Source organism: Cheilinus undulatus, linkage group 22 (assembly GCF_018320785.1).
Source record: "Cheilinus undulatus linkage group 22, ASM1832078v1, whole genome shotgun sequence".
NCBI classification, from domain to species: domain Eukaryota; kingdom Metazoa; phylum Chordata; class Actinopteri; order Labriformes; family Labridae; genus Cheilinus; species Cheilinus undulatus.
Window position 1 is genome coordinate 30644704 of NC_054886.1, and position 17584 is coordinate 30662287.

A 17584-nucleotide genomic window follows, 5' to 3' on the forward strand; every position below is an offset into this window, starting at 1 on the left:
CTAGTATTTCTATCAATTTATGACTAAGAGTAATGCATTTTTCAAAGTGCAAACCCTTTAAAAAGTGAAAGCAGTCCAAATAAGAAATAAATAGCCATAAAAGTGGTGAAAGGGTGGCTAAAATTGATTAGAAGATGCAACAATGTACAGAAAATGTAGTAAAATACTATAAAGTGCCAAAAAAAAATGTGTTTAAACTGGCAGAAAACCTGTTGAAATGGGTTACATGTGAATAAAATTGAATTTAAAGTGTTAAAATGGGCATAAAAATGGAGGAATGTGGTAAAAATTTGCCATAAAAATGGTTTAAAAAAAAAAAAGGTTAATAGTGGCAAAAATGAAAATTAATGGAGGCAACAATGGGAAGAATATGGAAAAAAAATGGGTTACAATAATTATAAAAGCAGTCAGAAGCACTTGTAGAAAGGGTTTAAAACTGGCAAAAAAAAAAGTGTCAAGAATTGAGTCAGTAGAGGCAAAAAATTAACACAAAGTGTTAAATGGCTCAAAGGTGATAAAACAGGCAAAAAGGATGAAATATTACAATAAAAATAGTGAAATGTGGTTAAATGGTCATAAAACGTGGTGAAGAGGAGTTAAAGAAGTTATTTTTTCTGCTTAATAACATCAACCTATAATTTCTGGTCCTTACGACCCAGCTCTACTATGAATATTGTTTTAATGTGTTTAATGTGTTTTGCATTTTACTTACCGCCACAGTTAGTTCAACAGCTTTCAGGTGTTGAAGTCTGAATTGCTAAGTTGCCGTTTCCAGCCGTTGCTACCGTTCACATCAACATCAACCTATTTCAGATATAAAAACGGGCACAAACCATTCTGTTTTTATGGAATTTGCTTTTCGTCAAAAAGAAATAGTTTCTGGGGTTAGAGAGATATTTTTCACGCCAAACCCAGTTTAGACAGCTAAAGTTGTATCACACGTTTGGATAAGCTAACGGGAGTTTAGGGGAAACCGGCTAACAACGGACGTTAAACTGGCTTTCTGTGGGACGAACACCAAAAACAGACGGTTAAGAGGTGGTGTTTTATCTTCCTAACACTGTGACTAAGCTCTTGTTGAATAACTTCGGTGAAACTTGCATGTTTTGCCGTCATAATGCGTTCAGACTCACCTGTCTGATGTTGGCGGGGGAGAACTTCAGAAAACCGTTGAATTTCCGTTTTTATACCCTCCCTTCAAATTAAAAGCTCGTCCGCTTCTTCTTTCTTGTTTTCACAGGCGACATGAACTTTACCTTTACATTTAAATCTATGTAAATTTGGAGGAAAAAAATTAAAAGAGGTATTATTTATCTGTTTTGTAAAAATGGAATATTGATACGGACAGTTATGACGAGCAAAATAACAAACTACAATAACACTTCAGTGGAGTCTATGGAGGCACATTTCCGCCAAAAAAACACTGAGGAAAAGAAAAAAAAATGAAAGGAAATGATAGAAAAAAGTATCTTAAATCGAAATTATGAGCTGTACAGTCGAAATTATGAGATAAAAAAGTTGAAATCAGAGGCAAAAAGCCATAAGTATGAGTCATAATTATGAGGAACAGAGGTCAGAATTATCGGAGATAAAACGTCAAATTTATGAAAATCAAATCTGAGATAAAAAAAAAATCTAAATAACGAGATTAAAAGCAACTTGACTGCGAGGAAGAAAAAAAAGCGAAATTATGAGCAGTTATAATTACAATAAAAAAAGCCGACACTGAGGAAAAAAGTCACAATTATGACGTATGCAGACAATAGAAAGTCACAATTAAGGATTAAAAAAAGGCCAAATAATAGCATCAAGTCAAAATTGTGTGATTAAAAAGTCAACTTTTGACATAGAAATTTGTTTATGAAAAAAGAAGGCAAAATTATAAGATAAAAATTATAATAAAGAAAAAACACACTCAGCATTATCAGAAAAAGTCAATATTATGAGATACTTAGAAATTATGAAATAAAAGATCTGAGAAATCACTTATCATGGTATAAAAACTATATTTTGAATAAGTGTTTTAGCTACAGTGAGCCACAATTGAAAAATTCTAAATTTTGACTCATAATTATAACTATTTTATTCCATTAATTTGTTTTCAACCTCATCTCATTACGAATTATCTCTTGATTTTGACTTATCACTTGAATTACTAACTCCTAATTTTGCCTTCCTATTTCTTTTACCTGTCATAATAACGACTATTTAGCTTGAGTGTTTTTGATCTCACTAAAGATTTATCTCACAACTTTCACTTGTCCTATAATTTTAATTTTTGTCTCACAATTTTGACATTTTTTCAATATAACTTTTTGCTCATAATGTCAACTTTTTATATAACAATTATGGCATACTGTTTTCTAATTTTGACTCAAGACTTATTATTCATTCTTTTTTTTTAAGTTTAAGCCATTTGATTTTCACCATCATTCCTATCATTTTACTAAATTAAAAGTTTTTCTTTCCTTAGGAAGAAAATCAGTCACTCTGGTGAGAAATAATGTTGAGGAAAAGTATATCTAACTGTTAAGTATGTTTAATACTGTATTTAAAAAATTTCAATGTTTCAAACCAAGAAAAACACATTGACACTTCATACAACAGTGGAAAATAACAATAAAAGTGCCCACTAATAACTGAAAGTAATGCAAAGTTCAACATTCAAATGCCATAGATATGAACAGGATCATCTATTAGTTCTTTCTACATAGAGAAGAAAAATACAACATTTGATGTTAAAAGGAATCCATAGAAAACATTTAAGAAGCTCAGTTTTATTGATGTTTGTTGAAAATAATCAAACGGCTAAACAGAACTCATCCATCATTATGGACCCTTGTTTAAAGAAATGTCAGTAAAATTAGTGAACTTGTGGTGTTTGAATGAGAACAGACAAGCTATTTTCTATCAAAGTTGCGGGATCAGGTGAGTTTTGCTAGAAGAAACTAAGATACAACTGCAAAATACATTTTTTTAATTAATGTGTAATCAGTAAGGTGTTTATTTTCATCTAAGAAACATGAAGACTGAACTAAAAACATAACTTTGTCATAAAATACAAAAGAAACCCCTTTATATTACAGAGAACAGTGAAGCTTTACACATCATGTGTTTGGAGAGACTGGAGCCTCATTTCTGAAACATTTTCAAACATTTTACTTCTGAATAATTCCACAGGTTGATTTGACAGGAAGCCCCTCAGCGATCATCCATAACGCTGATTTTTTTTAGTTCACTTTCTTCTTTGCAGTTTTCTTAAAAAAGGTTGCTGATGTTTGGATCATTCAAAGATAGAACCTTGTGAACTTCTCAATGATTTCTGTTGATTCTTCTGATAATATTTCTGAAAAAAGTGGAAACACAAAGTAAGCCACAGAGTGAGTTTCAGACAATTCACTGAATTGTGTGTGTTTATGTGTACCTTCAGGTTGTCGTAGTGTTTCTGACTGCTGCAGTGAAGCTCCTTGGCGGATTTCTCATTCAAGTAGAAAACAGCGCAGAGATTGCAGAAAAAACCTGATTTAGGGACGACAAATTCCTGACCTGGAAGAGAGAAACAGAAATTAAAGTGTGACAGAAGGGAAGTGTTACGCAAACAATTTGCAACTTGATGTTTTCTTTTTCAACAAGTGTAATCATGGATGTCTCACCAAGGGGACAGTTGGGGTTGAATTCTGGTAGTTTGAAGTCTGCAGGGACAGAGGGAGACTGAGAACGAGATCGCTTTGCTTCAGATCCATGAAGCTCACTAGTCCGTTTAGTGGGAACTAAACAAGAAGGAAAAACATGTTGGTTTAAAGAGACGGTGCCTGGTAATCAAAGGTCCACACCATCAAAATCACAGCTAACTCTAGCTCCACTGAATCTCTGTTACTTCAATGATTATCACATTTTATTTCTGACAAATTCTTCAGATTCAAAGTCCCCATTTATGATGTTATTCAAGTCTTTTATTATGAAACAGCCATATTTGACAAACAGCCCATTTTGGATTGTGAAGGTTTTGAAAAAGAGAGTAAGAATATTATTTACAGTCCAAACTGTGAGACTCTTCTTTTAAGACTGATCTTGTTTGATTTATCATGAACAGCAGCTTTTTATGAATGGAGAACTATCACAAATTAATAAATGAATTTCTGTTGCTCCAACCCGTACCTTTCACATCTGCCTGGCACCTCTCCTCTCTCTCCTTCACCCCTTTTTCCTCCACACATTCCTCCTGTGCTTTGTTTTCCTGTTGCGGCTCTGGTCCAGCAGAGGCACTGTTGATGTCCTGTTCAGCCTCTGCTGTCACCTGGACCTCCACTTTAATGTCCTTTGATAGACTGGATGAGTCTTTGTCCACTGAGGAGGAGGAGGCTGCAGGTAAAAGAGTAGGGAGCAGCTCTTCGGTAGGTTTCTTTTCTTCTTCTCGTTTGTCTTCAGTGCTCACAGCTTTCCCCCTGGTGGATTTTCTCACTGTTGTATAAGATAATGGAGGGGACACACTGATGCACTGCTGCATTATGGTAGACAAGATATGAGTAAAAAACAAAAGTATTTGTGTATTACCAGGAGTCTGCCTGGCTCTCTTGGCCCGTCCTCTTTTCCTGGGTGTTAACACCTCTTTTTCCTCCTCACCGTCAGCCTCTTCAACTTTGTCCACCACCAAGACGTTCTCACCGTCTTCTAAAAGGGAAACAAAAATCAAAACAGAAACCGCTGTAGTGATTCGCCTATTCACAGTCTAGGAGTTTGTAAAGTGAAATGGGACATTGAGGGGCAGTGGCAGACTTATTTTACATATATTTAAATTGAGACATCAGTCAGAAGACTTGTGGTCTTCTTCGAAGTTGTGAACCAAGAGCTGAAGAGCAGCACAGGTACAACCTTCAAAATAAAAACCTTAAGGTGACCTTTAAAAAACAAATCTGCCCTGGTACCTTGTACCAAAACCATATAGTGCATCTGAAAAGTATTCACAGCGCTTCACTTTTTCCACATTTTGTTATGTTACAGCCTCATTCCAAAATGGAATAAATTCATTTTTTTCCACAAAATTCTACACACAACACCCCGTAATGACAACGTGAAAAAAGTTTGTTTGAAATTTTTGCAAATGTATTAAAAATTAAAAACTAAGACATCACATGTACATAAGTATTCACAGCCTTTACCACAAAGCTCATAATTGAGCTCAAGTGCATCCTGTTTCCCCCGATCATCCTTGAGATGTTCCTACGGCTTAATTGGAGTCCACCTGTGGTAAATTCATTGAAAATGTAGCTAGTGTCTGCGTATACACTCGCCACTAGATGGAGCTGTCTGGGTTCAAGACATAAATTTGACTTTGCATCTTCTGTTGGTTATCAATGGCTCTTTGTCCAGAGTGGCTTTGTATTTTTCAGTGTTTTTCAATGTAATAATATTATAAGTGGCTTATTGTTGATATGCATTTTTGCATTTTAAAATGATGTATTTCTGTCTGGAGAGCTGTGTCGGGGGTTCTTTGATATGCATTTACACTTATGTATGCATATTATTCATTGTACATTTCTTATTGCGTCTATATGTAGGTCTTTATGCGGGCATTTATATTAATCTTAATACTTCTGATGTTGAAATAACTGCAGTCTTTTATGCAGTCATGCAACTGCACAGCCCAATATCGCAGTTGTGACTGGATTGACTGTGAAGCACTAGTTAAAAGTCTAAAACATTCTTCTGAGGAAAAGACTGAAATTAAAAGATATCATGCAGCGCTCTTGTGCTGCAAATATGGCTAGGTAAGTCAACTCACTTCAATGACACACGCACCTTTGTCATCATCATGCTTACGCTTCATTGGTCCTGATATTTTCTCAGTTTGCTTTTCATCAGTTTTCTCTTCTTCAGCAACGCCAGCTTCATCTAAAGTCTCCAAAGTCTCCAAAAAAAAAAAAAACACAAGACATCATAAGTATCAGAATTTCTGGATCTGAAGGGCTGATTTGTTCCCATTTTTAGTGTTTGCCTTAGCAATGTTCCTTCTGTGTACTGATATCAAAAGACTGGCATCAGTATTAGCCAATGACCTCTTTATTACTATGTAACTTGAAATTTACCTCCTGGTTTGAGGTGTTCCCTGATTTGTCCTCCTGGCTCACTGACTGCGTTATAGGCATACTTTGTTCAGCTTGTCCTTCTGCCTGCTCTTCCACAATCTCATCAAGGGTGACGAGTGACGGAAGGTCTCCCTCCTTGATCCTCCCATCCTTGTCTTGATTGTCTTGCACTCCCTCCGCCACGTCATCTGGTCCAACTTCGTCAAGAGTGACCAGCTCCTGGGAATCAACCAAATCCTTCTCCTCTTTCTTTCCTTTTTTCCTCTCCTGACTCTTCCCTGCCCTATTGCCCTGTCCTCTGCTGCTGCCACGGCCTCTACTCCCCCTGGTTTGACTGACTTCCTGTTCCTTGTCGAGTGGATTCTCTCTTGCAGCTTCTTTTCGTTTCCTCAGTTCTTCCTCTTCTGCTGTGTCATCGGGGAAATCCTCCTCCTCATCACGAACTTTGTCCAGATTCAGAGTGCTTGTTGTCAGTTCTTTCTCGGGTGATTTCTCTTTGCTGTCTTTTTCAAGTATGACAGTGTCACTCTGGGATGTGGACAGTACTTCTTTTGTCTCATTGTCTGTCATGGGTGTCTTTTCTTTCTCAGTGGTAGCAGACCCTTCTATAACTGATGGATCTTCATGTACCTCTTTTAAATCATCAACTATCATACTGGGACTTTCCTTTTTGACAACCACTTTCTCAGATGCTTCTGTGACTGTGGTGCAACTAACAGGAGTGTCTTCCTTTCCATTAGCTTTTTCAGGGGATTTGCTTGTTGAAGATATTTCTGTTCTTGCAATATTGGACTCCTCTGTGGCTGTTAGCTCCTCTTGAACTTGATCATCTTCCACAACATCTACAATCTGGTTCACAGTTTTGGTTTCCTCTTCATTTTTGGTAGTTTCTTCCAGAGATTCAGTATTCTGTTCTTCTTGGTCCACATTTCTTGAGATGATCCCCTCAGCTGAACTTGCAGACTGGTCTACTGGGGGATGATCGTTATCTGAACCTTCCACTACAGAATCCTGAATCTGACATGTCACCTCTTCTTCATCAGCTGCTTTTTGAGGTGCATCCCTGTCAACCATATTAGTTGTTTTAGTCGATTTGACCTGCTTTTTAGGTCTTCCCCTCTTTCCTTTCCCACGTGGCGCAGGCTGATCATCCTTGGGAACCTCATCTTCAACAGAGTCCAGATCCTTAGAAGTGACAACCTCTTCACTTAGATCTTCATCTGCTTTATCAGGGAATTTGCTTGTTGAAGATATTTCTGTTCTTACAATATTTGACTCCTCTGTGGCTGTTAGCTCCTCTTGAACTTGATCATCTTCCACAGCTTCTACAATCTGGTACACAGTTTTGGTTTCCTCTGCATTTTCGGTAGTTTCTTCCAGAGATCCAGTATTCTGTTCTTCTGGGTCCACATTTCTTGAGATGATCCCCTCAGCTGAACTTGCAGACTGGTCTACCGGGGGATGATCGTTATCTGAACCTTCCACTACAGAATCCTGAATCTGACATGTCACCTCTTCTTCATCAGCTGCTTTTTGAGGTGCATCCCTGTCAACCATATTTGTTTTTTTAGTCGATTTGACCTGTTTTTTAGGTCTTCCCCTCTTTCCTTTCCCACGTGGCGCAGGCTGATCATCCTTGGGAACCTCATCTTCAACAGAGTCCAGAACCTGAGAAGTGCCAACCTCTTCACTCAGATCTTCATCTGCTTTATCAGGGGATTTGCTTGTTGAAGATATTTCTGTTCTTGCAATATTGGACTCCTCTGTGGCTGTTAGCTCCTCTTGAACTTGATCATCTTCCACAACATCTACAATCTGGTACACAGTTTTGGTTTCCTCTTCATTTTTGGTAGTTTCTTCCAGAGATCCAGTATTCTGTTTTTCTGGGTCCACATTTCTTGAGATGATCCCCTCAGCTGAACTTGCAGACTGGTCTACTGGGGGATGATCACTAACTGAATCTTCCACTACAGAATCTAGAATCTGATATGTCACCTCTTCTTCATCAGCTGCTTTTTGAGGTGCATCCATGTCAACCATATTTGTTTTTTTAGTCGATTTGACCTGCTTTTTAGGTCTTCCCCTCTTACCTTTCCCACGTGGCGCAGGCTGATCATCCTTGGGAATCTCATCTTCAACAGAGTCCAGAACCTGAAAAGTGGCAACCTCTTCACTCAGATCTTTATCAACACTAGCACTCTTCTTTGTTGATGTGCTCTCTTTCGGAGGGGATTCCTTCTTTTTATTCTGTGTCTTGTCCTTGTCTTGTGACTCTTTTGACGGAGTTTGCCCTCTTGTTGGCATCTTCTCTGTTGCTGATCTCTCAGTTGAAGCATCTGTCTTGCTTCTTTCCCTCAATCCTCTGTTGGATCTTGTTGTGATGGCTGGTTTTTCACTGGCAGCCTCATCTTCAACAGAGTCTAATATCTTATATGTAGCTTCTTCGCCATTGTCAGGCTTTTCAGAAGCTTCTTTGGAGTCATCTCCTTTCTTTCCTCTTGTGCTTCTTCTTTGACCAGACCTTTCCTGAACTGGATTGTCATCCACAGAATCTACTACTTTAAACACTGTCTTCTTGGATTTGTCTGCTGCTTGATCTGGGGGAGAAACTTCAGTTTCCATTTCACTGTGCGTCTCTGTTTGGCCTTCTCCTTCACAATCAATGCTATCTAAGATCTGAAAGCTTTCTTCATGCACAGTCTGGGATTCCTTGGGTCCTGTATCTTTTCCTCTCTCACTAAGTTGCTCTGGATGACTCTGTACTGAGGCCTCAACTGTTCTTTTACTTGTGTCTTTTTCTCTTGTGGCAGCTGATGAGCGGGTAGGGCGGGAGGTAGTACTGGATGACTTGATGGGAGACTTTGTCCTGCTGCGTTGTGTTCTCTTATCCTTGGATGAAGGAGTTTCAGTCACCACTGAAGGAGAAGAAGACTTCCTGGGACTAGGGGATGAAGGTTTTGAGGGGGGTTTACTGTGCTCAGATGAGTCTTTAGACTTAACGGGTGAACCAGAGGTTGAGTCAGAGCTTTTACTTGACTTGTTTGTTGACAATGAGGAAGAGGATGGCCCCTTGGAGTCTTTCTCATCGCCTGAGTGCTGCCTTTCTCTTCTCCCTCGGGAAGAACGCTTGGAGGACGAATGATGAGGTTCAGGTTCTTGGTCTTTAACATCATCACCAACTTCATCAAGAGTGACTAAGTCATCCATGTTTAAATTCTGCAAATCTGTGAGATCTGAAGCTTTAGAAACATCATCTTTGAGATCATCCTGGACCTGAATAAAGAACAAGAAAAAAATCAGTAAATTATCAATTTTTTGCACAAACTTGTTCCATCTCCTGGGGACCAAAAAGTGAAAAAAAAACATCTTTGTATTGGCTCTATTTGTGCCATTATTAGCACACATTAGCAGTTCCTGTCTGCAGAGACACAGAGGGCCACATCTCAGGCTCTGTCCATCATCATGAGCTTTTTAGATTTTCTCCTACAGCTTTCAAGTGTATGTGCTGTTTTGCAAAGCATGAAATGACGATGGAACATCGTACTAGTGTTTTGTCACAGCCCATGTGGCAAAACAATCTGGTGGACAGCATTAGCCACTAAAGGCAGAAATGATCAAATATGGTTTAAAAAAAGTCATTCAATATTGGAGTTACTGGTGTGGATTTAAACTGTAAAGATCCGGAAAAGTCACCCCAGTTCCAAGCTCACAAAAAAATCTTCTGTAAGGGTTACAGAGGATAGCGTCATTAGAACAGCTGCCAGTAGACCACCCTGTTGCCATTGACAACGATAGATTGAAATCCAGGTCTTACCTTGTCTACCTTGTTTTGAGATGTGCTTGCTAAGGCGAGTTTGTGCTGGTGAACTGTTGCAGTGGGTGCCTGTGAGGTATCTGTGTCAATCTGAGGAAGTTCCTCAAGGTCTTCTCCTGGTATGTCTACTGAAGATGAGGCGGCATCATCTGAATTGGGACCAGCAGTGGCGTCCATGGAGACCTCAATGCCTGGCTTCTCGGCTTCCTCTGTCTCTGCTTCCTCATTTGTGCCAGAAGAACTTGATCTTGCAGTGGTGGATACCTCAGGTTCACTGACTTGCAGTGCAGCCTGTGACCCATCATCTGATAGTTCAGCTGGGGACTTCCTGTCAGGACAGGCTGTAGTCCATTTTGACTTTAAAGGTGTCTCTCCACGAATTTCTAGATGCTGTTTCATGCTCTTCACACTAAAATTCAAAATAGTAGGGATGGCAGTCACTGATACACGCAGAAAAGACCACTACTCTGGCTAGTTTTTGTCAAATTTAGGTAGGTAAGCTGGGTGTTAGTCTTTACTTTTAACCCAAGCATTTATTCTCTTGCCTAAATCTGGTACCAAATCATGGTAGTGTGTTCTATGCAGGCTGCAAAACCTGGGGCACCTGCTTTCTACAGCTGAGGGGCTGAATGCATACAGCTGCAATGTTTCTTGACAGATTTACCCACAGCAGATAAATATCACTATCATTTCATCAATATCAATATCAATATCATTTTAGTCATCACAGATCTATTTTTGTTAGTCTTGGTCTAGTTTTTGTCATTGGAAAAAAAGGCTGTCAATGAACATTTTTAGTCATAGTTTTAGTTGACGAAATTAACATTGCAAAATAGTTCCTCAAGGTTCAGTTTTGGGATCACGTCTATTGTCTATTAAGACCCCTGGACAGAATATACCAAATGCTCCTTTGATTTTTACACTAATACAAGTTGAACTTGACATTTTGACATGTATTCTCGTTGATATTGCTAGATCATTATGTGTTTTATGTGGGTCATTTATGGTGCCTTTACTGTTTTGTCAAACCCTGTAAAGCACTTTGGTCAACTAAGGTTGTTTTTAAATGTGCTATATAAATAAACTTTGACTTGACTTGACTTGATGATATGGTTATAAGATACAATAAGATAATACTTTGTCTGATTGCTCGGGAATTTGTCTTGCATCACAGGTTCATCGATCATCACGTACGACCACATCAGAAGTAAAAACTGATGATAAATTGATTAAAAACATCATAAAAAAGGGACAAGTCCAAATGTCCAACCACAGTCTGTATGCAAATCAAACATAGTGAGTCTTTCTGCCTGAATAAATATGTCCCTAATTATCTATTGCTGTGCACCTACACCAGCACAAGCTTTTGCAAATCTTCAGCATGCTTTTGGTTTGGTCCAACATCAGCTTTGTAAGCTGCTACTTGTTCTAAATGCAGATTAAACATAACTCGTGTTCTTTAGAGCAGCAAGAATACTGGGAAAATGTTACAAAATAATAACGTTGGTATGTTCTTCTTGTAATATTTATGTTTTTTACTTGATGAAATCTTTAAGGAGCACACTCAGTATGTTGCTATAAACTTTCAAAACTAAAGAAAGTCCTCTTTCTCCATCTATGTCCAAAAGTGACCAGTTGGATCCAAATGAATGCAGCCCTAACAGCTTATGGGTTTTTGATATGGCAGATTCTTATCCATCACACATGGTTTGCAAGATTAGATTCATTAGAGTATGCATGGCAACGTGTAAGTAGAATTATTAATGAGCTCGTGATTTTTATTCAACCTTTAAAGCCTTTTTCTTGACCTTATTAAATACAGTGATTACTTACCTCTCAAAACGCACAACTTTTGACCTAAGACAAGAGAAAACAATGAGTTAATATGGTTAAGAAGATGGGATTTAAGATGCAGAAACTATTGAGTCTAGAGCGTAATGATAGAACTACTCTAACACCCCTAACTTTAGAAATATCATGCATACCAAGATGGCATTTTTCGGGCATTGTTTGGTCGGAAACTTCGTTTCACTTCCAACACCTTGGCTACATCACTGGGGCTGGCCATCTCGATGCATATCTGAAGTAACATGAACAAAGACAGTAAAAGGAAGGAAGTGCAGGTATAGTGGAAAATCAAAAAACAGCTGACTTTGTCATAATTTAAACAGGGTTCCTACACAATTTTAAAAATCCAATTTAAGAGTCTCTACAACTTTTCCTGAAGACCTCAATCAAGATAAATTATTAACACTTTTTCACAGTTAATGGTCAAAAATGAAAGGTTCAAGAAATTTCTTTGTACACCAAACCAGGGCTGAATTTTCTGATTTCATGGTTCTTTTTTTCTTCAATGAAATGTCAAATGGTATTGGTCAATGACATTTTTGGTCATAACCGCCCAATTTTGAATATTTCTTCCACATTTATACCCCTATTCTTTCAGTGCTGTTCACTAACATTTATTAGATCACATTTTAACAGGTGTTCATTCATTCATCTTCTTCAGGTTATTCATGGCCGGGTCACGGGGGTAGCAGGCCAAGCAAGTCCACCCAGACATCCCTTTCCCCAGCGACACTTTCCAACTCCAGCTGGGGGATCCCTTGTGCATTCCCAGATGAGACAGGATATGTAATCCCTCAAGTGAATTCAGAGTGGAGGTCTACCCGCAGCTGGATGTGCCCAGAATACCTCCACGGGGGGGCAACCAGGAGGAATCCGGATGAGATGCCCAAACTACCTCAACTGGCTCCTTTTGATGCGAAGGAGCAGCGACTCTACTCCTAGCTCCCTCCAGATGTCTGAACTCCTAACCCTATCTCTAAGGCTGAGCCGAGCCACCCTCCGGAGAAAACTCATCCCTGCGGTTTGCATCCGCTATAGCATTCTTTCAGTCATTACCGAGATTTCATGACCAAAGATGAGGGTTGGGAGGTAGATGGACCGGTAAATAGAGAGCTTTGCCTCAACTTGCACTTCACCACAACGGTCTGGCACAACACCTGCAGTACTGCTGATGCTGCGCCAAACCGCCTGTCAATCTCACTCAACCTTTTACCCTAACTCATGAAACCACAAGATACTTGAACTCCTTCACTTGGGGCAAAGACTCAGCAGAATAATGCTTTTTGTTTGGAAAACCTGTAAAAATACGGGTGGGCTACATGGATTTTCAAGCCCAGCCCATTTGTTGGAGAACTGGACTAGTGTTTTACAACAGTGCAGAGTTTGTTTAATCCCAATAAGCCAAAAATAAAAATTAGAGCGGGATCTTAGGGTCCTTGTCTAGGAAATTTAGAATACCCAACATGATATTTTCTGAGTTCTGGAGAGTAACAAGTGTGGAGGAATATGTCTAAAATCATATAAGGTTGGATGAGAACATGTCTAAGACAAAGTGCCTTCTAAAATTTCAGACCTTGGTAAAATCAGACTTTTTTAAGATTATTTAAGACCTTAAATTTCAAATGTACAATTTAAGAAAGATTTTTTCAAGGATCTGCAGGAACCCTGCTTAAAACATGTAGTACAAAAATTTGAAGCATTACAAAATGGATAGGTGGATTAAAAATCTAGATGTCTTAAAGCAACAAAAAAAGGTTTTTATTAATGCCACACCTCCAAAAAACATACTGGAGGCTAGTGTATGTCTTCTGGTTTTAAACAGTCTTCAACTAAATTTAGACTTTTTATTAGCAGACGATAAGCAAAACTACTCGGACAAAGAAGTCATAAAATTTCTTTGAGAAGTAAAACTTTTGTGTTTTACCCTGTCAGCGAGTGCCAGGAAGTTTACAACGGGTGCAACAAACTCCACCACTTCTAGGGCCACACTGAAGACGCTCACGTTGGCTTCACAGATGTGGACGACAAGCAGCCGCTCCTCTAGATCGTTTGGATCCGGATCTCCCTGATTAAAGGACAAAGCTGTTGTTAAGGGCTACTGATCTAAAGACCGCTGCTTTCATAAGACCAGAAATTCATGGAAATGAGTCTTGGCTTACAGCATTGCTCCACTTCATCAGGCTTTTGTACATCATCTCCTACAAAACACAGTCACAGCAGAGCTTTCAGACACAATGCTAATGCCAAAAATAGATTCTTTTGATCTGTTTTCATGGATTCCCATATTGAGCTACTTGAAACAGGCTACCATGTTGAAATATAAATGGACAAAAAGTCCCCACAATTTTTAAATAGTTGTCGTACCTCACTGGATTCAGGATGCATGTGCTCCAAGACAATATGGATCTTAAGTGTGTGGTCCTTCACCATTAAAGGCTTTGCTAGGTGATCTTGGACAAAACTGCAGCATGTTGCCCAGTCCGAAAAAAACACAAATGCCTGGAGGTGAAAAAAGGAAAGCTCAGCTCTGTTAAGATAAAAAGTGCTACTACAGTACATTTTTACCAGTATAACACATAAAGTCATTACCCTTCTCTGCAGCGGTAAGACGGTCACGTTGTAGCACAGGGAGTGAAGTGTCTTCTTGGTAAAATATGGCAACACAAGCCTGGCCACATCCTTATGTTCATAGTGTTCTCTCGGCAAACCAGTCAACATGATTGTGGTGGAGTTAGAATCCTTTACCCTCTGGAAAATACAACCATAATAGCATAAAGTTAAATTTGCATTTCTTTTCATTTTACATGTAAAATCCAAAGACTCTGGAACATTTAACTCAGATTTTAGCTCTTACGAAAGGAATGGCATCTTTGAGAAAGTTACACCAGGTTTAGAGCACTAAATAGCACAGAAAAGTGGCATTATATGCCCTTATTTCAACTGCTGATGGAGGAAAGAGTTCAATTTCAATTTTTTTAAATACCAGTGTGGCATTTGACACCGTCGATCATGCAATTTCAATGGAAAATCAAGAGGCCTGGGTTGGTGTCAAGGGTACTGCACCTTGTTGGTTTTATTCCTGTCTTTGCAGTCACCATAGGTAACAATTCAGACTCCACCTCTCACATTACCTGTGGTGTACCGCAAGGTTCAATTTACAGTCCACTTCTATTTTCTATAAGTATGCTCCCATTAGGTTTTATTACTCAGTGTCATAATCTCTCTTTCCATTTTAATACTGTTGACACACAGACATAACTACCGCTGAGAGCTGATCCTGATCGTCTAGCTTCTGTTTTTAACTGTCTCAAAGATATCAAATGTTGGATAGCACAGAGTTTTTGACAGTTAAATGAATCAAAGTCAGAAATCATAGTCTTTAACTATCTAAATCCAGACATATGATCAAGTTAGGTAGTTCAAGCACGTGACCAGTTGGGTAAAAGGATGGCTTTATAAATACTTTGAAATTAAAGAGTGAAAGAAGCTTACCTCCATGTCGGCCATGTCGTTGATAGTCTGGTATTCTTGGAGACAAAAGGGAACCCAGATAAATCAAGTCAATTCCTAATCAACTTTCAGAGTATCAAACTTTAAAGTGATAAGAGAATAAAAAAGTCTTTTCTAACCTGGGATGTTGAACCAAGGAGCAACGGTAGGGAACACATAAGGTTTATTTCTAAGCGAGACCCAAAATGGTGCAGTGCTGCTCAGGGGAATTTCTTTGTCTGTGGGTGGGACAGTCACCCCCTCAAAGACATCCTTGTCAGGCAGAGCAGCCTCAGGAAGTCTTGGTGCTGTGAAATTATTTTATTGAAAAAATCAGAGGACTTAACATCTGGCATATTGAATATTTATATGGGAAAATCAAATATGCACTACATAGGTACATTCTGAGATAATTACACCCTATATGGGTTAAACAGAGTATCATCTGGATGTGTTGATTACAGCATTGTGCTCACATGTGGAGGACAACACTACTGCCAGCCTATGTCTCAGAGGCTCATACATGATTCATTCATGTTTTTTAACTAAAACTCTAGTAGCCAAATCACACCACCATCGCTATGTCTCTACCAGCAGTGTTGTAGCCAGAGGGAAAGAAAAGAGAATCAACAGATTTTCAAACGAGAGTTATGAATTTCTTATAAATAACTTCCCAATGTTGAGATGACAACATCCCAATCAGTTTTGAGACAACATTACTCCAATCAATGCTAAGATGACAACATTCCAATCAATGCTGAGGTGACAATATTCCAATAAAGATTAAGATAGCAACATTCAAATCAATGTTGAGATGACAAACCTACAATCAATTTTATCTCAGTATCTTGTTTTCATATGTTTATTTTTGGTATATCTGCTGCCCTCTCTCACATGATTCTGAATAATTCTCACACTTGTAGTCCATGACTGTACAGTATCAGTAACTAACCTGCCTTAATCAAATATTTTAAACTCACAACTTAAACTCTACAATAAAAACTCACTCATGACTAAGTCTTACATTACATTTCCATAAATGTATTAAATTGCTACAGAGCATTCTTTCAACACATTGAACAAAAACAGTAATTTGATTTCATAACTTAAATACAGTTTTCTTCATTATGATTTAAACAGAAAAAGTAAATATTTTAGATGTTTTGTGGCAAACTTACCCTGTGGCATACAGTCACTGGTTGGTGCTTTGAGCCTGAATACTCTGTGATCGGTGTTTCGTTTCTGGAAACTGTACCAAACTCCAAGCCGATCAGCATCTTGGTCGGAGTCAAACTCAACATACACCTGGAACACACATTACACATACTTAGATAGCACTTTTAGACCCTGTTTAGACCTTACTTTAACATGGATTAACATCTATTTTGGGCATTTAGATACCAAGTAATAATCCTTGGTTTGGGTAGTGAAAACGCTTTGTGATAGCTCAGACAAAATACGGAGGCAGTCTGGCTGTTTTCATCCAGACTGAATTGGTAGTGTAGATGATACAAGCACCAACACATTTTATCATTCTGTCAACTGAAGCAGTCTGCTTTAGTCTGTTAGTAAACAAAGGGCACGACAGTATTTATGACCATCCAGTATGGCTTAAAGTAATGGGAATTCCACCTTTTCCTAGAGCCTTGAACCCTTTGGACCATTTCAGGAGAAAGAGCCAGCCTTTCATGGTAGCAAAGGGAGATGACAATGCATCAGGAGTCTCAAACAAGAATATTTCCTTAACTGTCCTTACTCAGAGAGCTCGTTAGCTTGCTTTATGAAGTGGAGAGTTGTGCATTTTTAACACATATATTCATATATAATTTGACTTTTCTCAGATTCAGAGTGGAAATCTGGCGCTCACATGCTGTTAGGACACCAAATCCTCTTTTGTATTTGTGTGCTTCTACCTTGTTAAGAAGAGGCAGAAAGTTCCTGACTGAACCGATTTTTTTCAGAGCTTCTCTGAGGTCCTTGGTTTCACTTTGTGAAATGTTCTTGATCAGGATGGTTCTGGTCCCATTATCTTCTACAGGCTGTACCAAAAACAGAAGGTAGAGAAGAAAACAGAAAACATTCTTTTACTTTAAAACTGTTCATCTGTAGACAGAGCAGGGTTATTTTCTAACAGGAGGTCCTCTCTTCAGAGTATCCCAATAAAAGTTTAAAGTTTTATCATGATAATCACGTGTGTATTGTTCATTGTACTTACAAATTCCGCGAGGCCCATCAGAGATGTATAGAAGTCGAGCTGAAAAACACAAAAGGCTGTTAGAAAACTAAAGTACTTCTATTATATCATTAATAACCAAAACACCTCTTAGGGTGCAGATATTTATGGAAG

General features: G+C 38.5%; 2 protein-coding genes across 2 annotated transcripts in view; both read right to left on the minus strand.

Annotated features, from left to right (window-relative positions):
* Positions 1-1155, minus strand: part of LOC121504464 — a 36171-nt gene extending 35016 nt beyond the window's left edge. Inside the window, exon 1 of the mRNA XM_041779255.1 lies at positions 1134-1155. The gene's annotated coding sequence lies outside the window, so the exon portion shown is untranslated. The remainder of the gene's footprint in view (positions 1-1133) is intronic.
* A 1368-nt stretch (positions 1156-2523) lies between these two features.
* LOC121504720 overlaps positions 2524-17584 on the minus strand; it is a 33923-nt gene continuing 18862 nt past the window's right edge. Inside the window, exons 19-37 of the mRNA XM_041779752.1 lie at positions 17453-17491; positions 17151-17276; positions 16416-16542; positions 15378-15545; positions 15241-15275; positions 14338-14496; positions 14113-14247; positions 13908-13946; positions 13673-13813; positions 11886-11980; positions 11734-11757; positions 9901-10309; positions 6087-9359; positions 5800-5908; positions 4555-4671; positions 4159-4461; positions 3654-3770; positions 3425-3546; positions 2524-3346 (exon numbers count right to left, since the gene is read on the minus strand). Coding sequence (XP_041635686.1) covers positions 3284-3346; positions 3425-3546; positions 3654-3770; positions 4159-4461; positions 4555-4671; positions 5800-5908; positions 6087-9359; positions 9901-10309; positions 11734-11757; positions 11886-11980; positions 13673-13813; positions 13908-13946; positions 14113-14247; positions 14338-14496; positions 15241-15275; positions 15378-15545; positions 16416-16542; positions 17151-17276; positions 17453-17491 — 5601 coding nt within the window. The 3' untranslated portion in view covers positions 2524-3283. The remainder of the gene's footprint in view (positions 3347-3424; positions 3547-3653; positions 3771-4158; positions 4462-4554; positions 4672-5799; positions 5909-6086; positions 9360-9900; positions 10310-11733; positions 11758-11885; positions 11981-13672; positions 13814-13907; positions 13947-14112; positions 14248-14337; positions 14497-15240; positions 15276-15377; positions 15546-16415; positions 16543-17150; positions 17277-17452; positions 17492-17584) is intronic.